Source organism: Oryzias melastigma, linkage group LG1 (genome assembly GCF_002922805.2).
Source record: "Oryzias melastigma strain HK-1 linkage group LG1, ASM292280v2, whole genome shotgun sequence".
NCBI classification, from domain to species: domain Eukaryota; kingdom Metazoa; phylum Chordata; class Actinopteri; order Beloniformes; family Adrianichthyidae; genus Oryzias; species Oryzias melastigma.
In genome coordinates this window covers 30,995,267-31,015,290 of record NC_050512.1, presented here as the reverse complement: position 1 = coordinate 31,015,290, position 20,024 = coordinate 30,995,267, and the positions used below count along the sequence as shown (strand labels likewise).

The following is a 20,024-nucleotide window of genomic DNA, read 5'->3' as shown; positions in this document are numbered from 1 at the left end:
CAGCGTCGTTGTTAGTTGACTGTGATTGGTCGGAATCCAGGAAGTCAACGGTGATGAACTAAAACACGATTTTTGTTGTTGTCATGGGCATGTTTTACTCATTTTTAAAAAGTATTACATTTATTTTCGAGATTTTGTTTCAAAGGAATGTGGCCAACTTCATTTTTCAATCATGTATTCTTTAGATACTAAGATTAATTCTATAAATAATTGTTTAAATAAAATAAATCATTGTTTAAATCGTATTGACTGCAATTTTTTTTGTTGTTTCACACATTTTAGTCATATATAACTAAGAAAATGCTCTCCCCTGTAGTTCCTCGTAAAGTAATACATTAGTTAAAAAATCACATTAAAAAGAACCACCCCACCCCATTAAATGGAGATGTTTAAATTATCTACATATTAAATTATTAACAGAATAAAGTATAAAGTTCAGATAGAAGTGCAACGGTTGTTTACTCCTACACAATTTAAATCCCTTTTGTACATTTTTTTTTTACAATTCTCAAATAATATTTTACACCAGAAAAAAACAGGAGCAAAATGTAGATTTAATATGATTGAAAGGAATAAAAACCAAATTCTAAAGATTGCCCGAGAGAAAGAAATGTTTAAATATTTTGAATGTTTTTTTATGCATTCTTCATTGCACAGTGACATTTTTTTAATTAAATATATAGTTAGACATGTATTACTTTCCAATTATTGTTTTATTTGGTAAAATTAAATGCATTTTCCACTTAAATCTTGTGGGGCTAATGTCTGCCTGTATGTCTAAATGCAAGTATGTATGTATAATAATACAAATGAAATACAAATACAAATAAAAAATACTATTAACATAATAATGATAATTCTTGTTTTGATACAAACTGTGACTTTGAAATGTGCCTTGTTAAAATGTAATTTTGACTTTTCATCAATGTGTAAACAGTACCATTGTTAAGTGTATTCATAAATAATCTATTTACTGTGAGAAACTACAAATATGAATTCAAGCTATAGTTTGGCTTTCACAACATTATCAGTCTCTATACAATCTGCTGAGTTAAAGTATTACAAATATCTTGTTTTCACATAATTAATTAAGCTGTTGTCCTACAACAATAAATCCATGTAACTAGCACCACGGTGACACCTGTAAGCCCCGCCTTACAGCAGAATAAAAATCTACAGTGATTGGCTGGGTCCGCTGTCATTCAACAGAGATCAGAGAGATCCATCATATCATTGGCTGATGACATGTCTGTCAAATCGTGTCCTGAAATCTGATTGGTGCGCACCGTTCTCGAGCTCCAGCAAAGCCATTCGGGTACGAATTTAGCGTTAATAAGTGATGCGACTGTTTGTACACCACATCCCGGCCGAACCGTTATCCGCGGTACACGGATGTCGCCGATAGTCTTCAGAAATATCGCTGCCACCACACGAGGCTAGCAAAAACTGCGCTCCCCGCCTGCAGGGCTGGCTACGCGGCGCTGCTCTCCGGCGAACGGCGGCAGTCAGAGGGGAGGAGGATGGCTCTGCGTTGGACCGCTCATCTGTATCAGTGTCCGTGTCTATTAGGATTTTAATTAGCTAGCAAGAAATGTTTGACGCTTGCAGCGGCCTTGTGAGGGAGCGACGATAACCGCGCCGCGAGGATTCTCGGACAATGATGGAGTCCAGGTAAGCGGTCGATATGTGTATTTTCGTTTTTATTTTAGTCGGGGTTTCTGACGTTCGGTGTCATCTGGAGGAGCCGTGGCGGGCCCGGCGGTGAACGCGCTCGAGGCGGCGCTTCGGTCACCGCAGCTCAGTGTCATCAACAGGAGCTTCATGTGTCCGCTCCGTTTATCTGTGAGGAAATGTCACTGGAGGCAGAGCCGCTACGACCGAGCGTGTCGCCGTCTTTCGCCGCACGCGGCGCCCTCTTTTCGCGCGGTTATAAAACCATGTTGTCATGAGGAGCTGGAGCTGAAGAGGCCGTGATGAGGACCCTCAGAGGAGATCCGGACGGGCGGTTCGGGGAATCGGTCTGTCATTCTTGTAAATGTGGGTCAGACATATTTAAAGACCCACTCCAATGAAAATGCTGTTTTCACATGTTCTTGTAGCTCTTGATGGAGGACATACATAAAGAAAATTAAGATTAAACTGGATTTTTATTTTATTTTAACTGTTGTGTATCAGTAGCATACGAAGATATACCTGCTCCGCTTAATTCTGATAGACTGTATATAGAGAACTGGACAGAGTGGCTGTGATGTCACCAAATGCAAATAACTGACCTCCAATGAAATAAAGCAGATTTAATCGCCATTTTCCCACGTTACGGGTGCCACCATTTGGAGCCAGTCGGCAGTGATTGGTCCGAGTTGGTCTGAGTCAACATTTCTATGGCAACTACTGTGGCCTTAATTAGAGCAAGAATGGTTATTCTGACCAATAGAATGACTGAGTAACAGCTGTTTATTTATAGTAGTCTATGGGGTTTTGGCTTCTTGGAGCCGACAGGTACTTCCTGTTTGGAATGCAGGGGGCGGAGTCACTCATTCCAGTTCCATATACAATCTATGGGCAAGCTCCTTGCTCCACTCCATTTCGATGGAGACAAATAGATCCATTAACGTCTTCATTTTCCATGTCTGAGTTAGGTGGGGGTTGTAAGCTAGCGGGAGAGTGTGCAAACAAAGGGATGATGGGAAATCAGGGCAGGCTTACTCTGCGGCAACCGCCTACAACTCTGAGGGGAATTTCGGATGAACTCCTGCCGCTCTGCAGAAACTATGTCCACGAAAACGACAAGTTTTTTGAATTTGGCTAAAAACAGCATCATCATAATTGTTAGATCACTGAGAACGCTTTGGCAATGGATCAAAAAATGATCAAAGTGGGATTTAAATTTGAACTACACCTTGTAATAATTAGGGTGGGTCTGCCTTGTCACAATATGTCTAATATTTGAGTTTAGGGCTCTCCTTCTGTCATCCTTCTACACATGTTTGGTGGATCTTCACCTTGTGTGTTTGTTGCAGGATTGTCACTAAATGAGCTCCTTCTATGAGATTAGTTGCTTCTCTGGCCACCCCCCCCCCCCACTTCCTTTCACCTTCAGGGAAACTGTTCTTCAATTCTCACATCCTGGCCTCCCTGTTTAAAAGAGCAGAAGGCCTGAGACGTCTGCATCATTGGTTCCCACCATCAGAGTCCAGAGCAGCTCAGTTCTTCTGGTTTCACCCTCTGACCTCTTCTGCTGCCTCCTTGTGTCTTTAGGAGAGGATGTGTGCATTTGCATGTGTTCATTAGAGAGCGTTTGAAGGCTCTCCAGTGTGGAACAGGAAATCACCAGTTTGTCAGAGAGCAGAACTGTTGGTTTCCTCGTGGCCGTCTGCCTCTGTTATTGTATGATGTGTCTCCTGCTTCCACACCAATGTTCACATCCCGCTCGGGTCAGAACCAGAGGGGCCTATTTTTGGAGGCGGTTTGGGGATTGTTGAAAAAATAAACAAATTTGAATGTTTTACAGATGTTTAAAATAGTAGTTGATGTAAAAAATGTGGAAGATTGTGAAGCTTTTTGTTTCTTGTTTTCCCATGAAAAGGTCATTTAAAGTGAAAATGCAATGTTGATATGACATGAACTCATAGCAAAACAAAAGACAACGAAGTTATTATTTCCATTTCACTGCAACCTTTTATTTAACCTTCCTTTTACTACCAGAGTTCCACAAGGATCTGTCTTAGGCCTCTTACTTTTTCTTTTGCTCATAAATGATATCTGCAAAGTTTCCAAAAATAATTAAGTTTCTGTTATATGCAGATATACATCAATTTTCTACTCCAGAACAAATGCACCTGAACTAATGGTATCATAAAAGGAAGAAATGTCTAAGGTGAAAAATTGGTTTTCTGAAAATAAGTTATTTTTGAATTGGATGAAAATTTAACACTAAATAATGATCAAGTTAACATTTGCAAAGTAAGAGAAATACAATTTATTGGGGTTATTCTAGATGAAAAGTTAAAATGGAAATCTCACATCAATTACTTGAAAAAGAAAATTAGCAAAAATGTTGGAATTTTTCACAGAGTAAAGGATTTATTTAAGAGTCAACCCTTACACATGTTATATTGTTCTTTTATTTTACCATACTTTAGTTAGTTTGAAGAAAAGTGTATTCTGTTCATACAAAGGCTTTGTTTCTTGATTTAGTTGACTTAAAAACTTTATTATTTATGTTAAAAGCCAAATCGAAATCTATGGAACTCACTGGACTCTATATTGAAAGAAACTACAAACATTGCTGCATTAAAAAATAGTTAAAGATGGGATACTAGATAAATACAAGCAGAAAAAATAATACACAAATGTAGGCAGACCGAGATGGGTTAGAGAGGGGGTAGAAATGTAAAGTTTTGTTGTTTATAATGTCGCCTTTTTTCTTAAAACAAAGGAACAGATTATTTACGAATTTTTCTTCATTCTGTTCCAATTGTTCAACCAAAAAACTTAAAAAAGCCTAAATTAGCCAAAATAATTAGGATGAAGCTGAAATATGAGCTAAACTCCAAAATAGTCTAAAAAATCTTAGTAAATACCAAAATAGTCCAAAAATCTAGCAGAATGTCAATTTTTAAAACTTTGAAACTGTAACTTTTTAACATAATTATGAATAATAATAATAATAATAATAATAATAATAATAATAATAAGGGATGAATATTATTCCAGAATAAATCAACTTAAACCTTAAATAACTTTAAATGTTTTGCTTTCCATAACATTTATTTTGTCAAAATTATACAAGTTAGAAATGAGTACAAGATAACATCAAGTCACTAATAATAATAAAATAAAATGATCTGGAGGACCGGCTTTGACTTTGACACGCGTCTATTGTGAATTCATAAAGTGAACAATGAAACAGGAGCGTTCCTAATAAAAGGCAGTTTTGTGGCACCAGTGACTGAAGCCTGAGTCATCCCGTGACTCTCTGGTGAGGCCTCAGATGAACCTTTCATGAGCGACCGAGGAGCTGCGCTTTCTCCTCGTTAGGAGGATTTACTCATTGATCAAACTGATGTAAATGTTTCATCCTGCTGGACGTTGGACCGAGCCACACTTTGGGACTCCAGTCCATGTATGAGTCAAAAATACATTTATCTGTGTGATTGTGTCCTCTATAAAGGTCACAGGTTAGAGTTGTCTTCACTCAGAAGAACAATAACTGAAGGTAATCTAAAGGATTGATCGTCGATCCCATAAGATATTGATTTTGGGGGTTAAAATCTCAGAGTAGCTGCTTTGTTTGCAGTCCTGCTGCACGTTCCTGCATTTGTGTCCTTTAAATGTAATCATTTCTGTTCTGTAGCTTTAAGTTTATTTACAGTAATGTGTTTTCTTTATAGTTTAATAAAAAACAGTAATTGTTCTTTAACCTTTTAGCTTTAAGGCTCTTTTTTGTCTTTGCTGACATATGGAGCGGCGAGGTCACCTGAATGAAGCCCCCCCCCCCCCAACACCACCTCCACCTCCACCCTTTGTTCTCAATGTCTCCACCTTTATATCCAGATTCATGCTGCTAAATCCTGATCTCCTTTTCATTCCGCTGGATTCATAGATCTGATCGTCCAGATTTATTCATGGTTTCATTCATACTAATGAATTATAATGCAGCACATTTTCTTCTACTATTCATCATTTCCACTTTAATTTCCTGTTTTTTTTTCTTTTAGATCAAAGTGTTCAACAAACGGCCTTTTCTGCTGTAAAGATCCAAACTTTTTAATCCGTTTTTGCTTTTGTTCTAAAGTGAGCAGCAGATGATTTGCAGAGTTCTGTCTGTAGATTATGTAAACTATGATTAACACGAGTGGTATGTTCTGAACGCTGCTCGGTTCCTCTCAGAGCTCATGCCGTTTCCTCATGTTGACTTTTACAGATGATCCTTACACCTGTTTTACAGAAGAATAAGAATATAAAAATAAAACCCATATTTTTGAGAGATCCTCTTCCAGTATTGGCGTGTTTCTGAATGAGAGAATATTCCTGAACTGGTATTTCTTAAAGGTTTACGTCTCCCTAATGGCCCATCATTGGATGGTCTTGTCTCATCTAGTGCTGTCATACAATTTAATAATAATAACCTGTAATTAATCTATTTTAGTCTAACCTAATAATTGCTGTAAAAAAAACAAATTTTGATGTATTTTCATTTAAATTAATGATATTGTAGTGTAGTAAAAGAACAAAATACAACAAGAAAAATTGTTTTTGAAGTTTTCCGAATATAACAGACTTCCAACCTTTACTTTTACCCAACCCAGAGGTATTTTAAAAAAAATCTCAGACAGTTAAGAACAAAGCATCAGGTTCAGAGAGATCTATTCTATATGTATTGACCACAAACCTCTCATAAATACTATAATACATTGGCATGCCTCCTTCCACAGTTTACCGTTCGACCAATAATTCACGATAACGAACATCTCGTCAGCCTTTATCCCTTACATAATAGATTATAGTTGTGGCATGGAGGCTTTGTTTTTGGTTAGTTCTATCAAGAAGTACAAAGTTGCCCATTAAAAACATCACAGCAGTGACATGAAGCATGCGTGGACAACGAGACCTGCACTGATGTAAGATGTGTTTTCAAGTTCAAATAAAACGTTTATGCAAATAAACAGCTAAACCCTCGTCTTTTATGTTTGAGGAAACGACAATAGTCATAGATTACAAATGAGATTAATGCGGAAAAAAACCTCCACTCCAATTAAAATCCTGTTTTTAGTGATTTTGACATCCTCATAATGAAGACCTGCTCCTGTGACCTCGTCTGCTCCAGGTGAGAGGCTCACAGCACAGGTGAGAAGCCTCCGGACTCGGAGGTCCGATTCCATCATCCGGATTCTTACAATGGTTAGAGAAGGCGAGATCTCTGAGCAGCAGCATGTGAAGGAGCACATCTCCTCCTCACAAAGGCAGCCTTTGAGCATCACCGAGCCCGGCAGCAGTCACAAGGACGCCACCGCAGCGAAAACAAGCGTCAAGGTTTGAGGAGCGGAGCGTCCTAGAGGCAGGACGCTCGTGGATCAGGTGTTTGTCAGGATGGGATGCTTCGTCATCTTCAAATGTAGTCTGAGTTTACACTACAGAAGGACTGGAAATTATACTAAAGAAAGCTGCGTACTACTAATAAAACCTCAGCCCAGAGGAACCAGGGAATTGAGGTTCTGGTTCAGACCCGTTGTACGATCCTCCAGACGTGCAGAGGACCAGAAAGTGGGTTGATGTTGGATGACTGGAAGTTTTGTGTGCAGCTTCCCTGCTCAGCCTCCAGCCACGCTCGGTACAATAGCATCTTCTCACATCCGGGCCTGTGGTGCCTCGCCACGGACCTCACAATGAGCGTCCTTTGTGAAAGTTTGTCACGAACAAAGTCAGACAGAGGTCATATGAAGTACGAGGATGATGAACACGGAGTGAACCGCAGCTTTTTGGAGTTAAATGTTTCCATTGTCTTTAGATTCTCTTCAGAAGAAGTGTTTGGTTCCATGACAAACTTTAGAGACGCTCGTCTTCGTAGATATGTTGAATGAACCAAATGATGGTCAGTTTAAGGCTGAGTAAGCAAAGATATTCATCAAATTTGAAATAGTCAACATGAACTCAACAAGGCCAACTCTTGGCTTATGAAAAAAATCTATTGACACTTTTTATTTTAAACCCAACTTTCAGCTCCAAAGTTTCATTTCAAAACAGAAAGTGTTGGGTGTTGTCAGCACAGCAGCACTGTTTCCTCTAAGATGCGCACGTGCGCAATTGAGCACAGCAAATTCAATGACACTTTTTTTATATAGCCCAATATCACAAAAAAAATTGCCTCATTGGGTTTCATGCTGGTAGTAGAACAGAAGCAGAGAGTTGGTCATAAAATATAAACAATAGCTGAATGCTAAACTAAACAGACTAAATTAAACTGGTTATCTCTGTCCTTAGACCCTCCCTCCCGGTGAGGAAAAACTCCTAGAAACCTGTTTCCTGGAAAAAAGAAAAACTCCACATGAAGGAGAGATCTGGAGATTTAGAGAGGAGATTTACAAGGACTGTTAAAGAAGAATTAGTTTATCGTATTTGAATAGAGTCCAGCCAGATTGGACTGAGGCACAGGTGGGGACGAGGTCCACAGCCAAGACGAGCCAGAGGTGCAGTCCACGGCCAAGAACAAGAGCACAGATGATCCACCTGGAATCTGAAATTTTTCCCTCTCCCCCTGAGGGGAGTGAGGAAGGGGAACAACATCTGGATCGCACTGCACCAAACAGAAGCATAGAGAACTAAATATAATAAATATTAAAGAATAGAGGAGAGGAGAAATAAATGAGAATAGAGAACAGAACCCCAGTGCACCATGGTTTCCCCAGCTTCTAACGTTTGGTTTGGCTCTTCCTTTTTCTTGCTCTTCCTCTTTCCGGCTCATCCCTGCTCTTCCTTGCTCATCTCTTTTCCAGTTTTTACCTCACCATTCCTCGCTCGTGCTCCTCCTTGTCTTCTGCACTCTTCCTTGCTCTTCCTCCTTTCAGTTCTTCTTCCCCTTTACTTGTTCTTGCTCTCTTCTTCATTCCGACTCTTCCTTGCTCTTCCTCATTCTGCCTGGCGCTGGCTCTCCCTTGCTCTTCCTTCTGCTCTTCTTCATGCTGGCCCTTCTTCACTCTGTGTTGCTCTGGCTCTTCGTCTCTTTAGCTCTTTATTCCTTTCCCTTCCTTATTCTTCATTTCCCTTCCTTATTCTTCCATGCTCTTGTGTCTTCCAGCTCTTCTTTCTTCCAGCTCTTCCTCAATCCGACTCTTCATCATTCTCCCATGCTCTTCCTTCCCCCAGCTCTTCTTTGCTCCTTTTTGCTCTTGCTCTTCCTCACTCTTCCTTGTTCCAGCTTGTCCTCACTTTTCCTCCTTCTGGCCCTTCTTATTTACTGTTGTTCTTCCTCATCCATCCTTGCTCTTCCTTCTTCTGGCTCTTCCTCACTTTTCTTCGTTCTGGATCTTCATCCCTCTTTCTTACTTTAGCTCTTCCTGGCTTTTGCTTATTGGCTCCCCTCCTCTTCTTCACTGCCACAGGCTCTGTTTTTCTGTCTCGTTGGATTTTAAACATCATCATCATCATGAGCTTCATGTAACTCAGCTGAAAAACGTTACAGTTTCCTGCATGACCACAAGAATCAATTTTCTGCTGCATTTAGATGTTTTCCACACATTCACTCCTCTTTGTCTGAAAGCTCTTCTGTTTGTGAACACAGTCCTCTCACACCACAGAGTTTGTTTCATTTCCTGTGGGGAGGGAGCAGCAGGTTACATTGATGGGAGTTGACCGCTGGGCTTCATTTGTCTCCGCAGAGCAGCTGCTCATCTGCTCGGCCCTCCAGTGTCTTTACAGCTGGGGGGGTTTATTCTGCCATGTTTGATTCCTCACAAAAAAGGTGGAAAATAGTGAAACAGTATGTTTTTTTTTCTCACCTAACAATGGAGTCTGCAAATAAGTTTACTTATTTCGTTTATTTCAAGAAAAAAACTAAATCAATTATAAATTTAATTAGGCTGGATTGATAAAATCGATTAATCGATTTGTATCAATTTAAGTGTGATAGATCAATAATCGATCGATTAAAGTAGAGATAAATCTATCACATGAAGTCTGCTAGCTTGATGCTAACGTATAATGGAATTTCCTATTGGACGGCTAATGCTAACGCTTGGTCAACGATTGCTGACTACATTAACATCTTTATAAACTCACAGGCAGGAATTTTCAAAACTCTTTTAAGGAAATATTTTTTTAACTAATCATTTCTGGTCTAAAGCATCGTTTTTCTTTTGCTCATATTTTTTTCTTCCTCTGGAATAAGGTGTAATGCTATAGCGCGATCGCCACCTAGTGGTCAAACTGAAACGTCCTCCAGGAGAAACAGAACAATGTTTACAATGTTAATGATCTGAACATTTTAGTTAGAACTTCTCCTTTAGAGAATCCATGTAACGCTGGATGATATTAACAATCTCATTATTTCACTGATACATTTTATAATATGTGAATTGGATCAGATTAATGTGAAAATCTTGAAAACATTTATATAGAATGAATTTCTAAACCAATACGTTTAAATGTGTAAATCATCTAAAGTCAAAACTGATTTGAATTGAATTGAATGGATCGAAAAAATTGAAAAAAAATCTGAATTGAATTGATCCAGGATCTGGTAAATCAATTGAATAAATTCTTGAAATTCATAGTGAAACCCAGTCCTAAAATTTAAGCTACACTACCTTTCATACACTTACTTCATTGTTTCTCTAAAGGCTGAATATTTGTTGGAACTCCTTGAAAGAGCAGGACAGAACTGAAAACCTTCTCCTGATGTCCAACTGACGACTGTAATGACTTGTTTGTCCTTTTACAAAGATTACAAAGATAAATTCAACCAGGTGTGTTGACATGACTCCCACACCTGATGCTGTTTGTGACTTTTGTGTGGATTTGCATGAAAACCTGGTTCTGGATCCAGTCATGAACCGTCATAATCCAACCTCTAGTAGAGCCAAAGTGTTGCAGTTTCTGCATTTTTTTAAACTTTACTTTGTGAATTCAAAGGATATGAATAAAGAAAATGACATGAAATGCAGAAAAAAGCAGAAAGTCTGAATGTTTTCTGACTGAAAAACACTTGATTAGCATTTTGTTTTAATAAAGAGCCATTAGAAGTGTTTTTTCAGAGATTTCTGCAATTAACTTTCATCTCTTATTAATGTGAAGACACATCAGTTCTTATCAAAATAATAATTAATTGTGTTTTGATGAACGCTTGGTTTTATCTTCCAACAGGTTTAAAGATTTCTGATCTTGTTGGCTTCGGGGCTCCCAGACGCCCATTAAGGCCACAGTCCTGCTCGCTGAGGAGGAGGCGGAGCTTCAGCGAGCCTCGCAGACCTTCGTCCTCCACCTGCTTCACCCGCTCTACTGCACCCCCAACACCATGTCTATAGCCAGCAGCAGCCCAGAGAAGGAGAGCTCCGGTGGGGCTCAGCTCCAGTGCCCGTCGTCCCCTCCGGGCCTGGACCCGGACCCGTCCTCCACCGGCAGCCCCATTCTCAGCCCAGACTCCTCTTCCCATGATGCAGTGCTGTCGGCGCCAGCAGCTTCTCCAGCAGACTCCGAGAACCTGAGTCCAGATGAACTGGAGCTGCTGGCCAAACTGGAGGAGCAGAACAGGTGAGTTTGGAAAAGTTGAAAGATTTTGGTGAAAATCTGAATAATAGAAATGATTTATGATGTCTGTGTGGAAACTATCTCCAACAGTTTGGCTCTACAGGGCTCAAACTTTTTCCTTTTGCATAATATTTTAGATTTGATTTTGATTTCCTTTGATTAACATCTAAAATACTCATTTCAGTTGTATTTTAAACACATTTTCTGAAAATAAAATGTTTAATGGAGGAAAACAGCCCTGAGAAGATCTGCTTCTGCATGTTAACTTCACCTGCTGCTTGGATGTGAAATGACGGCATGGCCAATGGGTCAAAGGTCAAAGGAGCAGTCTGATTCCATCACTTCTGGAATCTTCAGCCCCTCTGGCTCCACAAAGACTCATGAGCTAAAGCTGCATCTTCTTCCAGCTCCTGTTTTTTGAAGGGGAGATAACTTCCGTTTGATGTCTCCACATCTAAAGAGGGACCTCCATTCACCTGTGCGGCCCCCACCAGCTCACCTGGACGTTGATGACGCTCTCTGATTCCAGGTTGCTGGAGGCCGATTCCAAGTCGATGCGCTCCATGAGCGGCTCGCGCCGCAACAGCGGCTCCTCGCTGGTGAGCAGCTCCTCCGCCTCCTCAAACCTGTCCCACCTGGAGGAGGACACCTGGATCCTGTGGGGCCGCATCGTCAACGAGTGGGAGGAGTGGAGGCGCAAGAAGGACAAGCTTCTCAAGGTGAGCAGAGATGAAAGAACCCACCTTCAGAGAGTCCCCGTACGTTTTCCCATGATCCTCTCTGCCCTGCAGGAGCTGATCCGGAAGGGCATCCCCCATCATTTCCGCGCCATCGTCTGGCAGCTGCTGGGAAACGCCACCGACATGCCGGTGAAGAACCAGTACTCGGAGCTGCTGAAGATGTCGTCCCCGTGCGAGAAGCTCATCCGCCGAGACATCGCGCGGACCTACCCCGAGCACGAGTTCTTCAAAGGCCAGGACAGCCTGGGGCAGGAGGTCCTCTTCAATGTCATGAAGGTGAGGTCATCAAGATACAAAAGCTTCTTTTAAAAAGCTTCTTTGGAGTCGTGCAGCTTTGAGATCAGCGTAATAGAGCTGCGTCTAAAATAAACGTATTTAAATATTCTGTGGTTGACATTTTATTGAACCAAAGAGAAAATGTGGCATTTATTTGTAGTTTTTGGACAAAAGCGATCTTTTATTTTAATAAATGAGGCGGAAGATGAACGTCGACCTGACAGTTGCAACCTGGAGCAGAGGACTTGCTGTGGGGGCGGAGCCTAACACAGCTGTCTGCTATTAGAAATCCAACAACAAGAAAACTGATTAATATTTTATTTTGTGATGGGGACAGACAGAAAGTCCCGCCCATCGACGCCACGTGAGGTGAGCAGTTCAGAGTATACAGACACGCCCCCACCTGAGAGCAGGTTCCAGCCAAGCAGAACATCTAAAATCCAGCTGGATCAAACTTCTCCCAAAAAAAAACTCTTATTGTTTTCCACAAAAACAATAAGAAAAATTTATGAGAAAAAAAAATCTTGTAACAACAGAATTTCCAGGATAAACATCAAGTGGACAGGAGTGTTCTTAAGGGAGAAAGTCTTATTTTTTGGGCCTCCTGGAAGCTGAAGCCGCATAAGAAGGATCCCATCATGGATCTGTGAGGCCTGTGAGGAACTTCTATCATTGAATTTCACCAGAAGCATTTCATTTTTTCATTTAAAACATGTCTACTAGATTGTTGACAAAATTTGTTGTTGTTGTTTTTATAAAATTACACCTAAAACTTTCCTTCTATGTTGTAAAAACAGTTTGTTAAACATTTTTGGGGTTTCCACAGCAAAATGAATCCAGTTTTTCCAGATGGAATTTTCTGCAAGTTTTTTCTTAAATTGTTTCCATTAGGCAAATTTATAATTGCTAATCCAATTTACACAACCTCATAGTGGGTGGATCGCAGCTTCTGAGAACATCTCCAGACATTATTATAGGTTAATTGCTGAAGGTTTTAATATGACATGGGGCCAGTTTGCTAACAAAAAAAATGTAAATTGTGACTTCAAATCTCGTTAACTTACAAGATTAAAGCCATAGATTTATGAGTTTTTTTCTTGTAAATGTATGTGTTTTAAAGTTGTACATTTATGACTTTATATCTTGCGAATATACAAGAAATGGTAATTCATTTACTAGAAAAAGTCACAAATTTACGAGAAACAAAGTTGTAAATGTATTAGAAAAGAACCAAAGCTGTTTTTTAGAGTCGTGCTCGAAGATAAAAGACGTGGAGCCTTTTGTGAAGCTTTACTACCAGATCGATGTCAAAAACAAAGAAATTCTGAACCTCAAAATCAATTATTATTCGTGTAGCCGCTTTCCGGGGTTCTGTTCTGGTAAGGCGGAGTTTCATATGTAAAATAAAGAGTTCAGAGACACACGTTCGCTTCATTCTTTCAATATATTTACCCAGAAGCCCATTCGCCACCTAACGTCATGTCTTCATGTCACTTCCACTTTAACTCGTAAATTTACGGAAAAATTTGTACATTTATGAGATTAAAAGTCATAAAGTTACAACATTAATCTTGTAGTTTAACTTTTTTTTTTTGGTGGCCTTAATCGTATTTTTGAAAAAAGGTATGTTTAAATTTTCAAATATGCCTTTAGAACTCATCAGATATGTTTTTAAACCTCTTTTGATGCTTAAACTATATTGGTATGTCTTATTTTAAAGTCTTTTCAGTGTTGTCTGTGAGTCAGTGATGTAACCTCGATCTGCATGGTCGTTTTTCTGTGTAAAAACACACAAAAAAACGAATTTTCATTTGAAAAGGACGTTTAAAGCGCAGCAGCAGAGAAGGAAAACGTTTTCTCCGTTCATCAGATTTGAATGTGTAATGAGGCTAAAACCAGCACGCTGTTTGAAATCATTGTTTCCCAGCATCAGAATTTCTAAAGTCCCAGACAAAGACATGTGGAAATGTGCTTTTAGCTGCCATGGAAACCAGCGCCGTGCCCCCCAGGTAACCCGGCTGAAAGCGCAGCTCTTCAGGAAACGAGGAGATCTTTGTTACCGTCTGATTCGCTCACGGATTTGCTCCTGTTGTCTCCTTCAGGCCTATTCTCTGGTGGACCGCGAGGTGGGCTACTGCCAAGGCAGCGCCTTCATCGTTGGCTTGCTTCTGATGCAGGTAGAAGCTCTTTTACGGCGTTCTCTGAGGTTATTTAGCTAAACGGAGAGTTTTTGTGTCACAAGGTGAACTTTTGTCTCCTCAGATGCCAGAAGAGGAGGCCTTTTGTGTTTTCGTGCGTCTCATGCAGGAGTACCGCCTGAGGGAGCTGTTCAAGCCCAGCATGGCAGAGCTGGGCCTCTGCATCTACCAGTTTGAGTACCTGTTACAGGTGAGAGGCCAGCCCTCAGGTGTAGTGTCTTGTCTCTCCACAGAGGGGCAGCAGAACACACGTGAACATGCGGAGAGCATGCATATATGTTCTAATGTGTCTTTTTTTGTCATCATTTCAGGAGCAGCTTCCAGAGCTTAACGTCCATTTCCGCTCCCAGAGTTTCCACACCTCCATGTATGCTTCGTCCTGGTTCCTCACCCTTTTTCTGACCTTCCTCCCGTTACCTGTGGCCACGCGCATTTTTGATATCTTCATGTATGAGGTAGGGAGCATCCTCTGAAGCCGTGGGGGAGTTTTTCTGCCCTCTGTAACTTCTGAACCCCTCAGGGCCTCGAGATCATCTTCCGAGTGGGCCTGGCCATCCTGCAGTACAACCAGACTGACCTCATTCAGCTGGACATGGAGGGCATGTCGCAGGTGAGCCGCTCTGGTTTCAGAGTCAGAGCGTGCCGGCAGCTCCATGTCCCACATTCCTCTGCACGCAAACTTTCTGAAGAGTAGATCGACTTTGATAAAAATGGTGCTTTGTGCTGTGAAACGTTCCGCTTTATCAGTGCCATCTACCAGATGAAACTCTTGCACCGACTTCTGCTGAAAATGAGTGAAAGTGAAGAAAAAACCTAAAAAGTTCAGTTAAGTCTGAAGAAAGAAAAGCAACGTTAATAGGGATGTAACGATTCAGTTTTAAAGTCACAATTACACTTTTTTCCAACACAGTTAAATATTTTAAGGCCAAGTATGTTTTATTTTTGCCTCTTACATCAAACTGTTTTCCTACCAACAGAAAGGATTCAATACAAAGAAACATTTAGACAGAATACTGAAATGATCCTTTAATACTCGGTTCATGTTGTGCTCCACGTGACGGACCGCTCCACACACGCGCCCGCTCAGTGCAGCCCTCCCCAGCCGCTGAGCACGCCCTGAATGCTCGACCCGCTTGAACATTTTCACGCACAATCGCAGCAGCGCAATGACCAATCAGGGACCTGGATTTGGAAGGGCTGGATAACATCCGCTTCAACGCAGGAAGAACCAAACATGATCAGAAAGAGAATCATTGTTTGTGTTCGGACATTAAAGGGACAGAATTGTAAATAAACAAAAAAAACCTGGAGCAAGATTTGGGGGATTTTCATCACTTTGACTTTTTACTCCAAGGTTCTCTCTGTTGTAGGTGGTGAAGGGGCGATAATGAACAGTAAATATACAACAGAAGAAGAATCTCCTCCTGCTGATACCTGCGTGAGCGCCTTGATCTGGTGTGGGTACACCTGTTGAGCCCACGTTAACAAGCCCGTGTAGAGTGCGTTCTTAAACACTGTGTAAGCAGGTCGAACATTCAGCGAGTGCTCAATGGGGGCCTGATATGTGCGTAGAGCTCACGACCCGACTTAAAAACTATGCTCCGAGCGCGGAGGCCAGGAATTCATGGATTTCTTACGTGGAGCTCCTTTCAGGGTGGCGGGGGAGAAGGGGTTGTGCTGCTCCTGGCTTTAATTTCTTTTATAGCTACAATATTTGAAAAAAAAATTAACAGTTAATTAGATTTGATTGTATTTTGTGCAAACGAACCTAAAAATTGAGCAGAAACTAAGTTCTACTTCTTAAAAAGATCAGTTGAAACTTTTCTTTCTAGAGTTATTTTATAAACAAGGATTATCTTGAATTGTTTTCTTCCCATTTGTTGTGTCTTGTGGTCCTCCAGCACTTCCAGAAGGTGATCCCTCACCAGTTCGACAGCTGTCCAGACAAGCTGATCCTCAGAGCCTACCAGGTCAAGTACAACCCCAAGAGGATGAAGAAGTGAGCGTTACTCCGCTAACCACCGCTTCTGCTCATCCGCATCATAAACTAAACGTACTTATTTTTTAGGCTTGAGAAAGAATACACCACCATCAAGAACAAAGAGATGGAAGAACAAATTGAGATTAAGGTTTGTGCTGGATTTACTGAGAGTCCTGACGGCTCTGAGGTTTCCTAAAACAAAGGTTTCTGCTGCTCCTCAGAGGTTACGCACAGAGAACCGGCTGCTGAAGCAGAGGATCGAGACGTTGGAGAAGGTAGGACAGAACATGTTGTAGACGATTTAGTAGACGAGAGTCCTACAACTCCTTCTGTTTTATGATATCTTCTTCTGTGAACTACTTCTTCTCCAAATGATCTCACTGCTGCCTCTTCTCTTTTTCACGGTCATCATTTCTTTCCGTCTTGGGGTCTTCTCGTGGTTTTCCCTCTGCTGTCCTTCTGTCTTCCTTTCCCTTCATCACTTCTTCTCGTCCTCTCGTTCTTCTCCTTGGTTGCGCTGTAGGAGAGTGCCGCTCTGGCGGACAGGCTGATACAGGTACTGTGACCCCCAGACCTCGCTAATTACCCACGCTGCCTCCCTGCACTGCCCCCCCCCTCTCTCTTTTTACCAGTAAAACTGACAACAGAAGAACACAGACGTGCATGAAAAGAGCGGAAGTCGCACACAGGACTAATGTCCAATCCCAGAGTGCATGTGGTGTCACACGGTGGTGAATGTATCCAACTGCATGGAGCATGTGAGCCTTTGGTTTTAACGCCACGTTTAGCTCAAGTCCTCTCTACTTCCTGTCTGAAGCTACGTAGAAACGGTTCTGACGCCGAGCTCCTGCGAGGATGATCATTCAGCCGCTTGGTTTTATTCACACATTCTAGCAGGAAAAACGAGGTATTTCCATGACACACAACATGAACAAGTTCTGGACCCACAACTTGATAGTGTTCCAGGGCGCCCCCTCTAGATCAGCCATGCCAAGGGTGTCCAAACTTTTTGCAAAGATTTGGTAAGGTGAACATGTTTGAGGGCCAACCATTTAGCATTCTTTGAACTATTTTAATAACAATAAATGCAAATTTCTTTTTAATTGACACTTTTTTTGCAATGACAAATGTATTATTCATTCACATAAAAAAGCCTAAATATCTAAATATGTTTTAAACAAAATTACTGTCCATTTTTAACATCGTTCAGTCCTTGTTAGCTTTTCATAAATGGCTTCTCTGATCGTCTCTCCTATAGTAAACTCTTTGAAAACAGCCACAGTCTCTCAACATATTGGAACGACAGTTTATTCATATTTCACTGAAAAAAATATCCTGATTTCCTTGTGTTCTGGAAGCGGTGGCCCTCACTACCAACTTTACTTTTTTATTTACAGCTGGCATTTTAGCAATAGGATCAGAACAGTGTTGACACAAGTTTACAACGGCTTAAAACGCAGTTTAGCCAAACACGATCTAGAAATTGTGCGCCGAGTCTGAAGACCAGATATCATCAGTGATTGGTCCAAGTCGGTCTAAGTTTCTATGGTAACCACTCTAGCCAATCACAAGCAAGCTTGTTGGAAAGCCGCAACACAATCAAACGTTTTGATCGTTGGACGTGGCGGCAGCAGAGAAAAAGATGATTATGAAAAACGTGTTAAAATAAAGAATGTTTAATCCGAATGACTGAGTAACAGCTGTTTATTTCTCTACTGAAGTCTATGGGATTTTGGATTCTTGGAACAATCGGTTACTTCCTGTTTGGAATACAAGAGTGAGGAGTCACTCAGACCAACATGGAATTATGTTGGCGGTGTAAACGTTAAAGTTAAATGTTTAAAACAATCCAAAGAGCTGAATGAACAGCCCTGCAGCCGCTCTCTGTTCACACCGACAGCCGGACGGTCACCTTCAATCAGAGCGGGTCTGTTTAAAGCCAGAATCACAAATAAAACTCACCTTTTATGTTGAATTTCTCAGTTACGCTTCTGTAGCTTCAGACATGAACTTTGAGTGTGAGAGAAAATATAAGACAAGACTTTTCCCCAAACTGTAACTCTTCAAGTTCAGGTCCAGCTTTTGACAAAGAAAAACGTGTTACTTATGGTCACCCTTTGCTCCTTAATTCTCTTCATTTCATGGTTTAACGTGCAAGATTGTCTTAAATAATCAATAAATCTGACTGGAAACTCCCCTGTTTCGTTGGAACAGGGTCAGGTGACGCGAGCTCAGGAAGCAGAGGAGAACTATGTGATCAAGCGGGAGCTGGCGGTGGTCAGGCAGCAGTGCAGCGCGGCCAGCGAGAGCCTGGAGAAAGCTCAGGACACCATCAGGGAGCTGCAGCAGCATCAGGTCAGGGCCTGCAGCCACCAGCAGCTCAGATGAAGAGGATCGTCTCTGTTTGCTAACAATCTTATGAATTTGTGTTTCCAATCGCGTCCAGACATAATAAATGTATTTACCAAGAAGCACATTGCTGCATTACGGATTTTAAGTGCATCCATCACTAAACGTCTAACCCTGAGCCTTTTTTTTAGAAAACTATGTGTGAACAGTCACTTAATTCTAATAATAATAATGACAAAAGTCCACTTAGAAGATCATCTTATTCTATGCTGCAGCTTTGTTTGTTTACGGTTTTGTTTCCGGTGTCTTAGACCGTTCTGCGCGTGTAAAAATGATTCATTCCGATTGAACGGGCAGCATATGTGAATGTTTGTTATATTCAGTTAAAGGTTTTCAGGACCATGTACACAGCTCTAATCTGATCCGATCTTTGATTAATTTAAGACATTTTCCACGTAACTATTCACTCTGGAAATCCGCTCATGACCACATCACACATGTAGTCTCTAAAACCTTCTGGAAGTTTTAAAAATCAGAGCAAAAAAAGTTAAACACAGAGGATATTCCATTTGATGTCTTCACCGAATTATGTTAGTGAATTTTATTAATTATTTATATATCAGACATTTTAACCAGTTTAGAGAAGAAATATCCACCAGAAATGATTTTGTCTTACAGTACAATCTGATAAAAACCTAAGTCATATTTAGTTAGGAGCTTTGAGGAATAAAAATGTAAGAATTTGAGTTGTACATAGTTAATCATTAGAATCTCATATAGTTAAGAGTTTAAGGGTTTATTCAGACTGGAAATGTGTTCTGGATGGTCAGTGGAAGCAAAATCTGGCTCACTTTAAGTGAACAAATGTGTCCAATGTCCAGTGGATACATTTGTCATATTGTTTTATAAATCAAGAGTTGGTTATTTTCTGACTCCAGAAAAGCTTGTAGATGTTTAGTTGTAAACAGTTGACCTGTTTAGCTTCACCTCAGAGTTACAGGATGTCAAAAACGCCTCCAAAAAATACAAATGAAAGGTCATCTGAGCAGAAAAACAAGAAAATTCACTTTAATTGGTGTTTCTGGGACTGATGACTTCTATTCCAGCTCAGATTGGTGTCCGCCCCCCGCCCCCTGCCCCCACACACCACACAGACTCTTTGATAACAAAGACCGAAAGACCCAGAAAGTAAAACTGAGAGTGTCGTACTCACGCTATGTACTTACCCAATTTCAA

The 20,024-nt window shown here is 40.8% G+C and overlaps 2 protein-coding genes across 6 annotated transcripts in view; one reads left to right on the top strand and one right to left on the bottom strand.

Annotated features, from left to right (window-relative positions):
* Window positions 1-20,024, bottom strand: part of LOC112157183 (B-cell receptor CD22) — an 821,740-nt gene that overhangs the window by 449,877 nt on the left and 351,839 nt on the right. The window lies entirely within an intron of this gene.
* si:ch211-239f4.1 (EVI5-like protein) overlaps window positions 1,297-20,024 on the top strand; it is a 30,753-nt gene continuing 12,025 nt past the window's right edge. The window contains exons 1-13 of one of the 3 annotated variants that reach the window (XM_024289777.2): window positions 1,298-1,671; window positions 10,861-11,247; window positions 11,774-11,963; window positions 12,036-12,260; window positions 14,363-14,437; window positions 14,523-14,648; window positions 14,770-14,913; window positions 14,979-15,068; window positions 16,360-16,457; window positions 16,527-16,587; window positions 16,661-16,714; window positions 16,963-16,995; window positions 18,654-18,794. In XM_024289777.2, the coding sequence (XP_024145545.1) occupies window positions 11,012-11,247; window positions 11,774-11,963; window positions 12,036-12,260; window positions 14,363-14,437; window positions 14,523-14,648; window positions 14,770-14,913; window positions 14,979-15,068; window positions 16,360-16,457; window positions 16,527-16,587; window positions 16,661-16,714; window positions 16,963-16,995; window positions 18,654-18,794 (1,473 nt within the window). In that variant the 5' untranslated portion in view covers window positions 1,298-1,671; window positions 10,861-11,011. Of the gene's footprint in view, window positions 1,672-10,860; window positions 11,248-11,773; window positions 12,261-14,362; window positions 14,438-14,522; window positions 14,649-14,769; window positions 14,914-14,978; window positions 15,069-16,359; window positions 16,458-16,526; window positions 16,588-16,660; window positions 16,715-16,962; window positions 16,996-18,653; window positions 18,795-20,024 lie in introns of all 3 variants that reach the window. The other 2 variants (XM_036214129.1, XM_024289778.2) reach the window with 2 other exon arrangements.